The sequence below is a fragment of the Lygodium microphyllum genome, chromosome 7 (assembly GCF_053477565.2).
Source record: "Lygodium microphyllum isolate KBCC chromosome 7, Lygodium_microphyllum_v1.1.10, whole genome shotgun sequence".
NCBI classification, from domain to species: Eukaryota; Viridiplantae; Streptophyta; class Polypodiopsida; order Schizaeales; family Lygodiaceae; genus Lygodium; species Lygodium microphyllum.
Window position 1 is genome coordinate 90,404,901 of NC_141141.1, and position 18,708 is coordinate 90,423,608.

Genomic DNA, 18,708 nt, shown 5'->3' on the forward strand with positions numbered 1-18,708 from the left:
GAGCGCTTAGGAGGTAACTCTCCTGGGAGTGAATCACCAAAACAATCTTCATATTTTTAACGAAATCGTGTCTGGCTTGATCAATTAAAGAGAGGGGTTCTTTTAAAGTCTGAGACTTAGAAGTAATAGTTGGTATTGTGTGTTCATTAGAGGCATCAAGTGCCCTTGAATCATTAGCTTCTTTTGATTCTCTCACAAAAATCATGTACGCAGAAATAGTTTTCTTCATTTCTTTAGAAATGCTAACATGACTAACCATTCGCACAAGCCAATCTCCAGCATCAGCAATGCATACTATGTTCCGACCCTTGAATTGAAATGCAAGGGTCTTCTTAACAAAATTGGGAAGAGGTCTAATCTTGTAATGCCAAGGCATACCTAAGATAACATCAGAGTTACCAATGGGTGTAAGTAGAAAAGATTCTTGGTCACGCTAATCCCCAATTCTAATATTCAACTTCCCCTAGATAGGAGTAGAATTGGTTGTAAGTCCTTAAAATGCCGAGAACCTAATCCAATTGGTGTCCCCAATCGATCCGGTGGAATTTGTAGCCTTTCAACAGTATCCATTGACACAAAATTATTTGTGGACCCTCGATCAAAGAGTATCAAAACTCGTTGATTGTTGAGTATCCCCCAACCCTTTAAGAGTTAACTCTTCTTCTCATTTGAATGAGTGTTAGCTTGCACATCTGGAATAGAATTTGAGGATGGAGGAGGAGGATCTTTAATCACATTTACCTCCTTCCTTTTGTGAGGACAATCAGGCTTCACATGCCCTAACTCACCACAAAAAAAGCACCTTCCTTCCTCTTTGTACTTTTGTATCTCAGAGGGTGAGAGATACTTGTGCTTCTTCTTGTTACCCTCTTGCTTTGAATATTGGTCATGGGTAGAGATAGGTCTTCTTCCATTAGTCCTATCTCTTGGTTGTTCATAGAGCTGCTCTTGTCTAGCTCTATAAGAACTCATCTCCAACTTTCGAGATGTACCAAGTGTACGCAAACTTTCAGCTATGATGGCAAACTGCATCATGTAAGATAAGGTTTCATGTGGATACACCTTCGTGGTTCTGTGTAAATGAGGGAGTAGGCCAGCTTCGAATTTCCTTTTCTTTTCTTCATTGCTGATCTCCAAGAAAGAAGTAACCTTGAGAAAAGTAGACCAAAACTTGTCCACATAACTAGTGACCTTCTCATGCTCTTTCTTGCCTAGCCAATCCACTCCTTGACATCATTCTCAAAATTAGGAGACAAGAACTAAGCATAAAACTTCTTCTTGAACTGCTCCCAAGTCGTAGATTTTCTTCCCTCCAAAATAAGAGTCAACCACCAATTGCTAGCGGTATCTTTCAAGTGCATGCCTACATGCCTGAGCTTGGACTTTTCTAAGAAATTACCATCAGAAAAAACAACTTCAAATTGCCTGACAAAGGCTAACGCCTTTGCAGGATCTCTCTTTACCGGAGTAAGAGTCAAACTTTATGTCCTTATCCCCAGACTTGAAAGTCTTATTCTTCTTAAGCTTACTCCTCTTATGGTCCCTCTGTGTCTGTTTGTCGATTGTACGAGACTCAGAACCAAAAGAGTAGGAACTAGAAATGAGGAGGAGGAGGAGGAGGAACTTAAGTAATCAGGGGAGTAGCTGGTTTCCGAGGGAGATGACTTCCTCCTTATTCGCCTCACTCGAGATGAGGTTTTTTTACTCTTCTTCACCTGAAAGTCCTTCTTCCTTTTCTAGGAAGCTTCTAAGCAATTGGATGCTTTGCACCTTCACCATAAATTGGTACAATGGTGTTTCCTTCAGTATCACCATCTTTTGGAGGATCCAGTCCTTCATAAGTAGCTTCTTCCCCTGCCCTTAAGCTGTCAATCAATTGACGTACTTCGAGAATCTCCAGCAAGCTACGATACTCTCTCAATTGAGCCTATAATTGCTCACTTGTAGGCACTTCATCAAAAGCCATCTTTACCTTTTATCTTGCAAGGATCGCCTTTACTTTAAGAAAAGCAAAGAGACCTACTCTGATACCACTGTTATAAGATCCAAGATACACACTTGACCTTTTTATATTCTTAAAAGATATATGGTGAATATTATGCTGGTGCAAAGAGAGAATAGATGAGAGAAAAGAAAGATGTAGAGAAAAAGAGAGAGAGATAGAGAGATTGACAACACACTAGGGACTGGAAGATGGCCCAGTCCACCTCCTTGTGGAGTTATATTATTGACAAGGAGCAAGCTCCTCCATTACACAAACCAATTCTTAACTTGTAGATCTTAGGAACAAGATCACAGTTCCTTGCACAATATACAACCGGCTAATACTTGCACAACTTGAAAGTTGGTACCTTTTGATCTTTCTTGAGTCTCTCCTTCTCTCCTACACAATATGTATAGGGCTCTCTTCTTAGTGCTTGATTTCAGCTGAGCTTCCGTAGCACTTTGTGAGACTCGAACCGCCTTCTCTCCTCCTCTTGCATACATGCAAAGTGATGCTTTCTTCACCTCCTCCACACCCAAGGAGAACCTCCCTTTTATAGGCTCCAAGAGCTTCTCTCCATGAAAAGGTTGATCTTCATGCAAGATGTGGCTATTCCAAAACCTACTCTGCAGCACCAATTTTGGAATATCTCTATGTGCGTTGCTCGGATGGAAAAACATTCAACACAAAAGTTGTAGATCTCTCCATTTCTAATAACTCTCACAAGCCGTTTTTAGAGATCGGCTTTCTATCGTGAGATATTTTTAAAAATTGATTCACCATGTCTATTTTAAGAAAAGTAACTTTTTAAACTCTATTCTTAACTTATGGTCCATGCAACCACCTTGAGCCATAGATAAGGAGAGTTCATTAGATTGCCTTGGGCCTCAACCTTAAGATTGATTTCCACACAAAAGCCTATGTCATCTTAGACCTTAGAAAGAGAAAATCACTTCTCTCCTCACTTCCATAGGATCCGTCTCTCATCTTTCTTAGTAAGAGAATTACCTCTCTCGTCTTTCTTAGTGAAAGAATTACTTCTCTCCTTAATTCATTAAGAGAGAAAAGACCTTAAACCTTGACTTGTAAGGGAGAGGATGACCCCAAATGAATGCAATGCTCACAAATAAACGTTCCCGGGCGTCCCCGGATGCACACATAAATACATATACACAATGCTAATGCACTTCCTCTTCTTAGAACTCAATCCATCTTCATTTATGTGTAACTCCTTGGTTCTTGTTTACACTCTTACACTTAGCAAACACTTCCTTCCCCCTTCATAACTTATACTATCTGCACCAGATATCCCTATCACAGTGCTCTGATCACTCCATTAAGTGATGCACTAGGAATACTAGTCTCTAAATAGTCTCATAGCCATGCTAGATCATCATCAACACTTAAAGAAAAGTGAGTCATTAATTTATTGACATAAATTTACTAAATAGAGAATGCATAATAAGCAATCAATTTAGTAACACATAGTGCGATCAAGCACACTTCCATAATCCCAACACACTTAGATGGACCATGGTTGTTTAATGCATTGGTCACGCCTGCCCTGACGTGTGGAGGACCTATCTAGACCCTTGGTTTGGCTACATCCCTATGGATGTAGATACAGAAACCACAGATTATCATGCTCTCATGGATGATCTATAGGGAACCATAAATACCACATGATATCATCAAAGCACAGTTCACAACACGTCCTCTAATGATGGAGGCCCTCTTTTAGACCATCAGCTTGATACTTTAAACTATCAACTTCATACATAGAGGGTGAGATATGGACCTAGACAAATTGCCTAGAAGAGCTTTCAAGGCTTCTAGACAACTAGCACAAGTAGGACACAAGTATGACGTGGGAGCTCATGGTATGCACAAGTGGAGCAATGGCTCATAAGATATGGGATTGACATAAGATATGGGACGTATGCAAATGCAAAGCTATAGCACAGTCCCAGTCAAGATACTGTACTCTAATCAGAGGGACACCTCCCTTACACCAATAATGGAGTCCGTAGATCAGCCATGCTACAGCCAACTCCCCAGATCAGCAATGCTACAGCCCAATAAAGAGAGGGGTGGCACTCCATTCAGCTGAGAAGATCAGAGCTGCAGGTAGACTGAGGATGTAGGGATGTCAGATACATAGATTACACCAGAAAGAGATTAGGGAGATCTACTGGTGAGCAGCACCTAGTGGCACTAAGAGATCAGTCCAGGTGCTATTCATACACCATCTCATTAGGGATGTATGATATATTATATCCACCAATTTTGACTCTATAGAGTTAGATATATCACATATGACACTTTGCACAGTACACCTTGATATCAGATGCATACTATCCATTGTATGTGGTTCTATCTCAAGTCATTTTTGGCTTTTGTACATCAGGTTTTATCACAATGGACTGTGTCAGCTAGGGTTTCTCCTTTTAGCCTTTAGCTTTCTTATACTGTTCATTTACATTTACTGTTCTCTTCAGACAGTTGTAGCATCACACAAATGGTTGTAACTCATGGTCTCATAGGTCATTTTGGCGTTTTGCAGATGTTGATATATCATTTCATTTCTCTCTCAAATGCTGCACTAGAAGAGGAGGAGAAGAAAAATTAGAGCCTTGCACATCTGTGTACTGGACATATATACTACAGAGACTACCTCCAAGATTTGGACAGAGATTGTCCACACTCTCCCTGAGAGAAGATACACTGCAGTTCGGAGACTATGAGGAGGAGAGATGCTTTTCTCAAAGACCTAGGATTCTGGCACTTTCTTCCATTGACAACCCTATATAGTCCAGCACTAAAGATTTCCCGACTAGCAATTAACTCAGGCCTTGTAATAGACCTCCCTTTCTTCTATATAATTTTTGGTATGGACTTCCTGGCTGCTTTGTACGTTGTACTTTGCCTTGGGATACTTTGTCTCAAAGGGATTTATAAAGTTTTTCTCTGCTCTGAAAGAAAAAGGACAACAAAAAAGCTTGGAGGATGTTTTAGGAGAAAAGACTGCCCACCCCAATTAAAGCGCCAGAAGCATGGAATAAATATGCAAGGCCTCTATATCATGTGCTAGGAATGCTGAGCATGCCACATCAATTGCACCTAGACGACCCCAAAGCGCTTGCTTTGCACAAAAAATGGCCATAGATGCTACTGCCAGATTGCAGGCAAAAAGGGCACAACCATCCTGGTCTAGTCGCTGAATGCTTCTCATGTGCCTGAGATAAACTAGGCCCGGTCCCCCAGTATTGATACCAGACTAAGTTCCTCTCCAACTAGCCTTTGAGCGGAGAAACATAATCAGAGCTCCACAGCAAGCTGGTTTTAGGAGAGGCTTTACCACTCTAGACCATACACTCACACTCAGGCCTCTCATAGGAGAGGAAAGGGCACAAAATACGAGGATTTACTACTGTTTTGAAGATTTTTGAAAAGCCTTGGACACTGCAGCATGGTCAAGGCTCATGAGAAAACTACAAAACATGGGTACACAATGGACCATATATGCCTTTTATGAGTCAATGATGACAGCAGGAGTACAAGCACCAAAAGGCCCCTCAGAAAAGGTAAACAGCACTATTGGAGTGAAGCAAAGTTGCCCATTGTCACCTACACTGTTTGGCCCATACATTGACAATGTATCAAAATATATAGATGGATTGGGGGAATATTGCATGATACTTCTCTAGTCTTGTAGATTTATGGATTTGTCAGAGTTAGATTATAAGTTCATTATATGTGCATGCATGGATTCTAACTGAAGTTCAAAAAGTGATTGCGGATTTCAAGTTTGTGAACTTTCGGGCAGTACAATGCACAAAATTCTGTTACCTTCTTGAAGTCATCAATGGTGTCTTTCAACCTAAATACAACAGTGTCTTCTTTGCTGATCTTGCCCATTTTGTAGGCCTCCTTTGCATATTCTTCAGTCTTGCTGATGATCTCCGAACCTTTCAGTCTTCTGACATGCCCAGTCCTCCAATCTTGGGTCATAGTTATCCAGTCAAAGAGTGATCTCCAAACCCCATATCTCATGTTATATTCTTTTTCAGTCATTGTCAGATTACTCATATCATCCACAGCCATCTGAAAACCTTATTTGTTAGTAGCTATCGTTTTCTCTCATGTTTTGATTTATAGATGCATCACCAAAACCAAACCAAAAGAAGACGTCTATGTGGTACAATAGTAAGGCTATAAGGGATTAAACACATGAAATGTCCCAAATCTATTACTCTTAGAAGACATTCACTAAAACTAATAGTGCACAGCTAAGTTTACTGCAACCTTTAGAGAACTGTTGTTCTAGGCAAAACACCTTCAAATCAAAACATGAGTTTATGTCCAACCTTGATATAGTATTTGGTACATGTTTTGTCTACTCAGTAATTACCAAAAGGAGGAAAAGTATAAAGTTAGGATAGAAAACACAACTCTAGTGCAGGTGATGTTATCAGATTCTTCATGAGGGAGTGTCACCATGACTTGATCATTTCACTTAATACAAGACACTGGAGGTGCTCCTTATCATGTTAGAACGAACCTCTTCACTCTAGGATCTTTCATGTTTCACAAGAATGGAGAAATCCAAAAATAAAGAAAAATCCAGTACAATGCAATGCTTCATTTTGTGACCTACTCTAACAATGATGTTAAGCTAGATATAGCCTTGGCATAGATCGTTGTTTATGAAAACTGAAAAAGAAGGTGCTTTGTCTAATGTTTCAGAACTGAAGGTCTAATAACAAAAACTTCTAATATGTGTAAAACTTGAGTGATTTGTCTGCTTTTACCTGGAATAACCGTTGATAAGCTCTATAAGTCTCCAATCTTATCCGTATTTCTGCTATTCTGTCATTTATAAGTTCCAGTTCTGCAACTATCTCCTTGGGGTCTGACTCTGGCATTAAGTATTTACCTGAATGCAAGGTTCCTAAAATATTTATGAGTTCTTCATTAATCCCATTCACCTGTTTGTCTAAATCAGCCATCATAGAGTTTTTCTTTTCCTCAATAAAAAAATCAGCTGCCTCAATGGCATCACCATACTTCTGGACAGCATCATGCAGATCATCAAGTTTGATTTGATCATCTGTTGGAATCTTAACTTCATATGCAGAAAGCAAGGAATACATTTCATCAACAATGGAAGCTTCTGAAAGTAAGGCTTTTCTTTTCTCCATTGTGATTTCATAAGTCTGATATAGAAATGAAAATTGAAGTACAGCCACATAAGTACATGTCTTAGATACCCTTTGTAAATAATGGTTATCTAAGGCAGTAATCGTAAGGAAAATCTTGAAGTTTCCACCTTCATAAATTCAACGAAGCCATCAAGCTCGGCTGGCCGGGCAGATAAGGCATGCACTCTCTCTTGAAATGTGGCCAAAACGACAATAGTTTCATCTCGTGCAGCAGCAAGTAAAAGGCCTTTTATGACATCAAGGGTCCTTGTTGTGATAGGAAGTAAAGCATTTCTCAAAGATTTTGAGTCAACATGGAGAACACCAATAGCACTGCAAAATGGTTATTTTATTTTATTTTAATGGACCAAAGGAAAGTACAAAGATAACCTTCTAAAGGACTACCAAAACAAGAGTTATACAACATGAGGGGAAGTATATTACAAGGCCTAAGTGGATTACCAATTAAGAGGTCTATAGTGCCAAACGATGTGTGACACACAATGCAAGAAAGTGCCAGAATCCCAAGTCCTGAGAAAAGCATCTCTCCTCTCATTGTAGTCTCCAAACCACCCTGTATCCCTCCCAACTCCAGCAGAGAGTACGGAAAATATTGTTCAAATCCTAGAGAGAGTCTCTGCAGTGAGCATGTCCAAGAGATCTATAGCATGGCTAAATCTAGCGGTCCAAATATACCAAGCAATGATGCTAGCTGTGAACTCCCATGTAGCAATACCCCCAAGTCCACACTAATGGTGAAAAAACTGGTGTGGAAATCCTCCTCAGGAGTTGACCAGAAATGAGATAGCCACAACTCCCCTGCATAGTTTCTAGGAATTTCGAAAATGAGGAAATGGAAACATATTTCAGAGTCACAAAATGAAGATTAGGCCTTAGTCCAAAACAACAAAACGGGAACCCAAAAAAATAACTATTAGTACATATCAATAAATAAATATAAATATAAAGTATTCTTGTGTATTGTAGTACAAACTAAAACTTTAGCCTACAAGTTATTAGATGTTTACATTGCTAAACATACACAATACACTCACTATTCAGAAGCTACTAGCTATCAACAAGGGTTAAGAGTTACTACTAATTCATAGTTACACAAATCTTTTGTGACTTCATGCATCCTCCTACTATGGATGGTTGTAATGAAGAGAAAGAAGCTGATGTATACAATAAAAGTAGAATTTGAATGCTGAAAATGAAAGTTACCAAAATAAAGCATGGTTGTCTATCAAAACGAAAACACGGTTTGGTAAATTTCAGGGCCCTGTTCCCTAAACACCAAAACTAAAGTCTAAAACTACAGAGTTCTTAAAACGCTCCTATTTTGGCAACTATGCTCCCCAATGTATCATCATATCCACACACTACACCTTTGTCCATGAGAAGCAAGTCCTCCATGCAATGTCTTTGTCTCCTATCTAGCTCCCTAGATCTAACTCAAGCAATTGGATCTCTACCATAACCAAGACAAGTTCCATCTCCTAGACTCTAATGCACTTATAATCTATTCAAGGCTCACATCAGAGAAGAAGGAATCAAGGAATGTATCAACAAAGATGGCCCTTAAGTGAAGAACTATAGGAGCTGGACATGGGGTAGCATATGCAAGCAATGCCCCTGTTCCACAACCCCAAGTTATTCCTTTGTATTTTTGTAGTGGTCTTGTTAAAATATGCATAGAAGAAAATCTTATTGAGAATCAAGCTCAGTGGTATTGACATCAACCCTACTTAGCACAACCCATTCTGGTGTAGTTCGACCTAGAGAAGGCATTTGATTTCTTGGAATGGTCTTTTCTAGTAGGTCCCATGCAAGTCATGGGCTTTGGGCCTCGTATGTCCAACTTGATTTCCACCATCGATATGGGAACTAATTCTTGTGTTACGCTAAATGGTGGAGTCATTGAGCCCTTTTCCCTCATGCGCTTGGTCCAACAAAGCTTGAGAAAGAAAGAAAGAAATATTAACGTCTACATAAGGCTTATGTGGCCTATCATAGTACATCCATGTCTAATGTCATCTCATCGATAAGGTGAAGATAACATTAAAATAAGTGGCCTATGAAATAATTGAGAATAATTGTACGATGGGACTATGCTAGAGTGGAACAATGTCTAGTGTTGTCCCATTGGTAGAAAGAAAAGAAACGGAAAACCTAATTTGATTGCAGAAATGGTGGTGGAGACTATAGGTTGTAGTTGATCTCAAGATCTACACATGATCTCAACTATGATGCAATCCGTCATTGCTCCACTAATGCCTAGTGGTGAGTCTTCAGTGTCACATGATAATGACTCTAATCCACCTGTGGTGCGGCCTCCTCGGACATAGTCTCGATAGGCGGGGTCTTTGTACTCGACGAAGCAAAATGGCTCTCTCTAGTATAATTCTACAATGTGGAAGGGAAGGTGTCTAGCAAGGTGGCCTTGTCACTACTAGGCTAGTAGTATTAGTAGGGACTCATCCATGTGAAAAAAGTTTGTCATTGCTCTCTATGTGGATCCCTCTAGGTGAGCTAACCTCTGATCTCGTAGTAGTGCTATACGGCACCTCTAGAGCTCCACGAGGAAAAGACCTAGGCATCTCTAGTCCTCGTACTCTATAACACCATGAAGAGGTCCAAAACCATCATGGAAGAGGGAATGGTACCATCCTTGTATGTCATAGTATATTGTACATCTGCATAGGTAGTGCTCCTACATCTCACGCTCTCAGCCACAAAGCTAGCAAGTCCTATACTATACATTTGCATATGATAGAAAGTGGAGAGGGAGGGAGATGTGAGAGGCTTGAGACAAAAAGAAGGTATGAGAGGCTTGAGAGAGAGAGAGAGAGAGAGCCTTATACTACACATTTGCATATGAGAGAGATGAGACAGAGGGACATATGAGAGGCTTGAGAGAGAGAGATCACAAATGAAATTGCTTTGTCTCGATCTCTTCAGCAAGACTATCCTCTCAGTCCTTTGCTATTTGCTTTGGTCACTCACCCGATTCTTTCATTGTTGGATAAGTTGGCTGATCAAGGTGAGATTGTTGGTTTGTCTCTTCCCAAGTGGTGCCCAACTCTTGGGTCAATCATTGGCAGATGATTCCTTTATGTTTCTAAAGGCTGATCATGCTAATGTTAATCACGCAATGGTTACATGGAATCTCTTTGGTTTAGCGTCGAGAGTCCATATTAATACTCAAAAGTCTACACTGCTTTCTTGTACGGAGAGTGACTTGCAAGTTTTGCATTGGCAAGGAGTTGTGATTTCTAAAGGAGATATTACCCGACACTTGGGTTATCCTATTGGTGTTGAAGTATCCCCTCGTGCCTTGCTCGATTGGATGTAATCTCACATACATGATAAGTTCATGTACTGGAAATTGCAAGGCTGGCCTCTTCATGTGAGACTTGAAGTTACTCAATGCATCATGATCAATATGGTCTCTTTTTTTTTCCGCTACTTCCTTGGACTAAGAAGTCTCTTTTGAAATTGGTTCAGACTATTCGCTTTATGTTGTGGAAAAAGAAAGGAAATCATTTGGGCCAGGTATGGATTTCGTGACACCATGTGACTACTCCTAAAAAGATGCGGGGAGAAGCTTCATTGGATGTTAATTTGCATATGGTTGCTTTGAGATTTGCACTTTTGCAGGCACTGTGTTCAAAATCATCCCTTGTCAGATATTGCAAAATTTTTCTTAGAAAAGACTAGCATTTCTCATGGTAGCATAGTTATTCAAGTTTCTTGGTGGCATGTGCTCAACTCTACGAGGCCTATAAAGGTCTCCAAGTCTTTTCTCCTTTCGCATTTGATTGCATCCTAGTAAGAGATGTTACATTTTGCAGTTTGGCGCCCTCTTGATCTTTGTCAAGAGGAGAATTCACTTCAAGGAGAGATGTTGGCTACCCCCATGTTGTTGGATTGGCCTGATAAAGATTTGTTGCAAGATAAGTGTAATCGCAGGCTCATTTGGGATTGCAGACAGTCCATGATGGTGTCATTCTTGGGCAGCCCCATCTTTATTCTTTCCGACATATTCATCAGCACTTTCGAGTGCCTCATGGCTATCATGACATTTGGTCGTCCATGCAAGACAAGCTTCAGAGCTTCTCTCCTTTGCCTGCTTTTCAACCATGGTCTCCCTGGCAAGATTGGATTTTTGTGCTTCTTGATGATTTTGAGAAAAGATTAGCTAATCAATCTATCATCAAATGGTTGAGGTCAAGAGATGGATCACTTGAAAGGCTAACAAATTATGGCATATTCAGGATAGCAAAAAGAAGTGGTAGGATAGATTCCTCCAGCTCTAGAAGTCTGAGGTTCCTTATCAAGGGAAAGTGTTCATGTGGAGGCTGCATACTGGGGGCCTTCCAACTGGAGATGTGTTGCGTGCTCATAAGATCTCCCATGGTCACTATATATTTTGCACTACATGTGATGAGACATTGCTTTATCTCTTTTGTCTCTTGCCCTGTTGCTTGACAAATTTGGAGCTTTGTTTCCCGTGTTTGGTTCTCGGCGACTCAGCACTGAATCTCAGCCCGTTCGTGAATTATGGGAAGAATGACTTCTATTTTGCAATCAAATTATTCTTGCCTCTTCCATTTCCTTAGATGGACAGCTCTGTGGCATATTTGGCGTACTCAAAATGCCTTTATTTTTTATTCGGCCTTGGGCATCCATGGTCATGTGGCCCGTGTTCATGGTCTAGTGTCATGGCAAATCTCCTCCATGGTTTCAACTGATTTGGTTCTTCCAGACATTGCTTCTCCCTAGCTAGATATTGTTTGCTCCACTCCAGCTTTCCTTTTTGTGTGACATGAGCGTTAGAGTCTTGGTGACTTGTGTCCATTCTTTTTTCCTAGCCGACTTGATGGTCTGATGTAAATATTGTTACTTAATGCAATTATCTTCACAAAAAAAGAGAGCCTTTGGCATATGGCGATGCAGCAATCTCTTCTATTCCTTTGCAGTGACTTTGTATATTTTATGCACAATGGACTAGAGCCATCCTACATCTTGTAATCTTGCAATCTTGTACTTGTATTCATGATTAATGTAATTACCAACCAAAGCATGGCACTTCATAGTCACACAGCAGGAGCGTTGAGCAGCGCAGCCTGGTCGTTGGAGCCTGTCTTCACGCAGTCTGTCACGCCTGACTACACCGCCTTCTTGTCGCCTACCTCCTCACGTGCTGCCTAGCCCTTGCCTGCTGTGCCCATCGATTGCAGAATCCGTGCCCGCTAATCCAACTTCCCCCGTCAGGCAATGGACTGCTACCATCTCTAACCTACACCTGCTAAAGCTGCGCACGCCGGGCAGTGTGCCACAGAATCACGGAGAGAGGGAGCACCTATTCGTTGCCACTGTGCCTACAGGTCTGTGCGCTGGTCTCTGACTCCACTGACCTGATCTGCACCCTGCTTGGGCACCCCTTTCTCTGCATCTTCCTGCCCGGAAGTTCCCTAACACGTCCTGCTGCTGCTGCCCTAGGCCTGCTGTGCGTAGCAGTAGGCAGCATCTGGGCCAAACAGACAGAAAGAGTGAGAGCATGGGAACTGCAACCCTGATCTGCAGCCCCCAGTCCTGCGGCCCTTGCAGAGCACGCCCGTCTGCTGTGTCCGGGAACCCCTACAGGGCATAGGAAGAGACAGTTGCCCCTTGACCATAGACCTGCTGTGGTAGTTCCGCCCTCTGCCTCACACACAAAAGACCTCCCCAATTGACCTGCTCCGGTGCCTCCATCCTATGTTGCATGTTCATACCACTAGCATTTGTTGCTCCCTCCATCTGCAACAACATTCCCCCCGGTATCACAGCAGCTAGATTGGTAGCCCCCAGCAGTGACGCACAATGGAAACCTCTGGTCAGTAGACGCAAACATTGGCACATGTACTGAAGAGCTAGTCTGAAATAGACTAAAATTGTGCATTCTGGACAACTAAATTTTCAATATTTTGCATTTTTTGGTATTCGAGTCCAAAAATTTGGGGCTTTTGGATGTTTAGCAAACATTGGCACATGTACTGAAGAGCTAGTCTGAAATAGACTAAAATTATGCATTTTGAATAGCTAAATTTTCAAACTTTTGCATTTTTTGTGTTGTTGAGCATTGTTTGTGCATTGGACAGCATGCACATTGGACAGTTGTGATCATTGCTGTAATTTTTGGATATTTGTAGATTTCCAAATAGTTCTAGCTTTGGTTCTTGCTCTCGTGTTTTTTGAAACAGTGACATTTATCATGGCCAATCAAGGACAGAGTGATGTATTCACTTATGTATCCAAAGAGGATAGATTGGACGGCAATAACTATTCTCTATGGTCCTTCATGATGAAGAATGTGCTGATTGCAAAAAATCTTTGGGAGTATGTTAGTGGTAAAGAAGTCTATCCTAGAGTTGTGGCTCCTGCAACACCTTCCCAAGGAGGATGTGGTCAAAGGCCTTATCCAGCTTAGCCACTTCCCCAAAGAACAGCTACACATAAGGCTTGGGACACCCGGGATCCCGAGCATTGTCACTAATTGCATTGGCAGCTCAGCAGTCCATAATCCCACATATACAGTCTAGTACTTCTTCAAGAGTAGCATGGCTTACACTTGAGCAAATGTTTGCAGGAAAAAAGAAGACGCATTTTTTTCTTGAAAAATGAGCTTGAGAATGTGAAGATGGATAAAGGTGATACCACGCAGGATCATCTTAACAAATTTCAGGACTTACATGAGCAATTGATGAATGTAGATGAGTACTATTCTGATGCATAGATGATCTCTACTACTTTGAATTCCTTGCCACCCTCTTATTTGGCCTTTCATACTTACCTTTCTTAAGTTGGTTAGTTTGCTCCTAGAAAAAGAGAGAAAAGAAAAAACAGTGGGGTGGATGTTGTAGCCTCTGAACAAGCTTTTACGGCGAGATAGAAGGGCAAGGGCAGCCAGTCTAGAAATGCGCCGCATAGTTTTGGAAGTTCTAAGTACTTCACAAAGCAACAAGCAAGGAAGGCACGCAAGCCAAGAAGGCCAAGTGCCATTGTAAGAATCCAGGTCACCACATCAGAAAATGTAAGAACCACATTGCCAAGGAGAAGCAGTCAGGGATGTCTATTTCTGATACGCCTTCTACTACTAGAGAGTCCATATCTTTTGTTGTTGACATTGACTATTGTTTTTGCACTTGCAATTATCATTCTTCTTGGGCTGATAGAGCATTCAGCTCTACTAAGGATGCTAGCACTTAGTTCTTTGACAATGGTGCTTCTAAGCACATTACATCTCGCAAGGATTTGTTTTCCTTTGTTATTGTAGCTCCTGTTGGCAAATCTGTGAAATGTGCCAACAATGCATCTTACCTTGTAAGAGGTGTTGGGGAGATTGTCTTGAAAGCCATTGATGGCTCTACTCTCCATTTACACAATGCACTATATGTGCCACGAATAAAGAAGAATTTGTTGTCAATTTCTTCTTTAGCAAAGTATGGTAAAGAAGAATTTTCTGTCCATTTCTTCTTTAGCAAAGTGTGGTATATGCAAGTCACATTTAATGATGATAAATGTATGGTCAGAGATAAGGAATTCTTGACTTTGGTATGGACTAGCACATTATATCATGGACTCTATGGATTAGATGCTTATTCGATTGATCAATCTGGTAGTTTAATGCTTATGCAAGTACTTAGATGTTAGATGGTTTACCTCTCTTGGAGAGACCTCTTGAGCATATTTGTGAAGGATGCATTTAGGAAAAAATGCATCGATTCTCTTTTCCTCGTGATCTTGCTTTTAAGACAACAACCACGTTACAGATTGTGCATTCGGATGTATGTGGCCCTAAGCAGACAAAATCGTTGGGTGGATGCTATTATTTCGTCACCTTTATTGATGATTTTACTCGCTTTTGTTGGATCTATTCATTGGTGAAAAGTCAAAAGTGTATGGTGCATTTTTGGCTTTTATTGCACGTGTTGAAAATCAATCTCACTGTAGGATTAAGATGTCTTCTTTGCTGAATAATTTTTTGAAGCACAAAGGCATTGCCCATCAATATACTACTGCATATACTCCACAACAGAATGGGCTTGCAAAAAGGAAGAATCGGTCACTCATGGAGATGGCCAGATGTAAGCTGAAAGCTAACAATCTGCCACATGCCTTTTGGATGAAAGCAGTTATGTGTGCTTGTCACATGTTGAATGGGCACCCTACCAAGGCATTGAAAATTGTCACACCTTTTGAGGCTTTTAGCAGCCGGAAACCTTCAATTGGCCACTTACGTAATTTTCGGTGTCTTGCATATCATATTCCCAAAGTATTGAGAAAGAAGTTGGACAACAAGGAACTCAAATGCATTTTTGTAGGGTACAATAGTGAAAGTAAAGGGTACACACTGTATGATCCTGTTTCCAAGCTCTCCCCCGTCACGTTCGCTGCGCTCCAACCCCGCGCTATCGCGCCAACTCCCTCGCCTTTGTCCCACTACTCCCTTGTCCACCCCCACCTCTAATCGACCCCTCTCCCCTACTCGTCGCCACCTCTGCTCGACGCCCCACAGCGCCGCCCCACCCTTGCTCAATACCCTGCACAATGCTGCCCCGCCCCTACTCAACCTCCCACAGCCCCGCCTCGCCCCTGCTCGATGCCTCAGCCCTCCACCCCCACCTGCTTGGTCACGCCACCTGCTCGCCCTCGCTTGGAAACACCCCCCCCCCACCTGATCTCGTACGGTCCTCCCGCCCTAACCCATGGCCACCCCCCCCCTTGGCCGCCAGCGCCGCCACTCCCCCCCCTCGCGTGCTACCCCCCGCCTATTCCGCCGTGAGACCCAGCCTAGCAGACACACCACCTGTTTCGAAAGCAGTAACTTCCCTCCCTCCCCCTCCAGTTGCTCCCTCCCCCTACAACAACTCCCCCCTCTGGTAGCACAACAGCGTGATAGGTAGGTTCCCAGCAAGGATGCGCAATGGAAACCTATGGTCAGACGCCGACGCACTCAACGAGTGCCCCCCAGTCAAATACCTTGCGCGCAATCCTCTCTGAGGAGCAACTCTTAGCTGTCCGAGCCAAGGAGCTGGAGCTCATGGAAACAGCGATTTATGGTCAGATAGTAGGACACTCCCCAGCCAGGGCCCAGCTTCGGGACTGGCTTCACTCCACGCTACACATCGGCACAATGCAGATCATGGAGGTGGTCCTATTGGGCCAAAAGAACTTCATGGTCCGGCTCAGCTCGGCAGACGCAGCTTGCGAGTTACTCGCCAGTTCACTATATGCGTCCACGAAGGGGGTCATATACATGGTCCCTTTGTACAGTGGCTTTACTTTGGAGGCGTTTGCACTCCACAACAGGTTTCTTCGGCACCTGGTAACCCTTCATTTCCTTGGTCTAGCAATTGAATAACGCCACTTGGTGGAAGACTTTGGACAGCTCTTCGGCACTATCCTTCCCGCATCTTTCACAGATGCGGTAACATCAATAGGAGCCCCAAAGGTATGGGTGGCAATGAAAGAGGTCAAGAATATCCCACAGTTCCTACAGATTGAGGCAAGCGGGCACTCCTTTAGGCAGCAGCTCATTGTGACTGGACAACCAGGGCAATGCCTACGTTGCCACGACTTTGGGCATCAGGCAGCAGGTTGTACGCGTTTTGGAGCCAAGGCGACTCCGCCCACAGGTCCGCACGTGGACGCTGACGACTTCACACGGGTCTAGAGACTACAAAGAGGGAGATGGCAAGGGGACGCGCAACCAGCTCCTCAGACCAAGCCTCGTCAGCAGGGTGCAGGCGGGCGAGCAACCCCCCCTCAGCAGAGCACTCCATAGCCCCTCCCCTATCCGTCCCACTTGACAGGACAGCAGCCCTCCACGCTCTCCAACATCCCCTAAGTTTCCACAAGCCCCTCACCCACCCCTCCCCCACATCCCATGCCTCCCCCTCACTAACCTTGGCCCACAGCCCCCCCTTGCCAGGGCCACCACCCCCCCCACACCCGCCATGCATCTCCATCCATCCCACCCTCCCTCGATCCTCTTCTCCCCCACCCCCCTCCTACCGAGCACCCCCCCTAATCCACACCCGAGTCAAGTGAGCCCCCCCAAACCAACCCCCCTCCTCCCATAAGAGGTGATGAGCCACACACACCTACCTCCTCTGCGCACCAGCAGTCTTCCCCCTCCCACACAGCCACCAGCTCATTTGTCCCTACCACCCGCCAAACCTTTCGGAGACAGGCACAAATTTTGCCACAGGAGTTCTTCCATAGTGGCCCATGGTCCTACTTGCGAGTTGCCAAGCGCGGAAAGTTCCCACTACCTCTAGCTAGAGGTGGGGATTTTCGTGGTTCGTAAGTCAAGGAGTGGCAAGGTCCATCTATTAGCACCACCGGATGGACCAAACTACGCCTTTTTTCTTCAATCCTCTTACTCAAGGGAGTGGACGACTATATAGATTGAGGAGGAGTTGAAGAGTCACATGGCGGATAAAATCTCCTAGTGGATGGGAGATGAAGGATTAGCACTATTTGCACAACAGTGGCCAGGTTGCATGATGGAAATTAACTGGTGGGCTGGTGCCGAGGTCCCACACGTCAGCATTATCTTTCGAGCCCCTCCACAGTGGAGAGCTCCAAGGGACGTGATTGAGTGGCCCCACGACCCGGTTCTACCAGTGTACAGAAGTGCGATTCTCAGCATGGCTGATAGATGCATTGATAGTACCACCTAGAGCATCTATCACCCCTATGGTCCGGCAGAGGGCCACCATGGGGGACTGGAGTTCACCATCCAGACCGGTAGCAAAGTGCACTTGCATGCCTCACAGTTTCTCCTCCTCATCAGCAGCATCCACACCGAATAAATGCATGTTCGGTCAGTCACAAGTTTCCCCATCAGCTTACACCTTGCATCCTGGAATGTGAATAGTCTCCAATAGTGTGGCACGTGGTTCCAAGAAGTTGATTGTTCGGCAGGAGTTGCAGCCTGCCCTTGCCAGACGGATCGACATCTTGCTTCTGTAGCAGCACAAGCTCACCCCCACCCAGGCCCAGCGGGTTGGGAAGGTACTTCCGGGAAGCTCACACACTTACTGGGAGCACGCCAGAGGTGCCCATAGCAAGAGTGGAGACGTATGCACCTCTATTGGCTCGAGTCTCACTGCCTGTGTATGAGACCACGGGACGACAGTGGCAGGAAGGATTCTATGGATCAGATTGGATATTGGGGACTCGTGTATTGGAGTCCTGTCGCACGCAGCAAGTTCTGGGTGGAGATCGCAGATGGACTCCCAGAGGTAGACTCCTGGATTGTTGGAGGAGATTTCAACAACCTGGATGCCTTGGAGGACCAGCAGAGCAGAGGCAGAAACTACCAGGGCATGGCTGGGGAGAACCAGGAGGCATGGGAGGTCTTTTTGCTTGCAGTTGAAGCACGTGATGCCCGAAAAAACCCTGCCTTCCACAGAAGGAAGAAGTCGTTGGACTTCTCTCTTGGGGATACAGGGGGCTAGGTGGAGTCTTGCT

The 18,708-nt window shown here is 43.6% G+C and overlaps 1 protein-coding gene across 6 annotated transcripts in view; it reads right to left on the reverse strand.

The window, feature by feature from the left end:
• Positions 1 to 18,708, reverse strand: part of LOC148033680 (uncharacterized) — a 364,446-nt gene that overhangs the window by 286,417 nt on the left and 59,321 nt on the right. For all 6 annotated transcript variants that reach the window (XM_087681629.1, XM_087681628.1, XM_087681630.1 and 3 more), the window contains exons 6-8: positions 7,314 to 7,518; positions 6,796 to 7,200; positions 5,834 to 6,088 (exon numbers count right to left, since the gene is read on the reverse strand). In XM_087681629.1, coding sequence (XP_087537755.1) covers positions 5,834 to 6,088; positions 6,796 to 7,200; positions 7,314 to 7,518 — 865 coding nt within the window. The remainder of the gene's footprint in view (positions 1 to 5,833; positions 6,089 to 6,795; positions 7,201 to 7,313; positions 7,519 to 18,708) is intronic.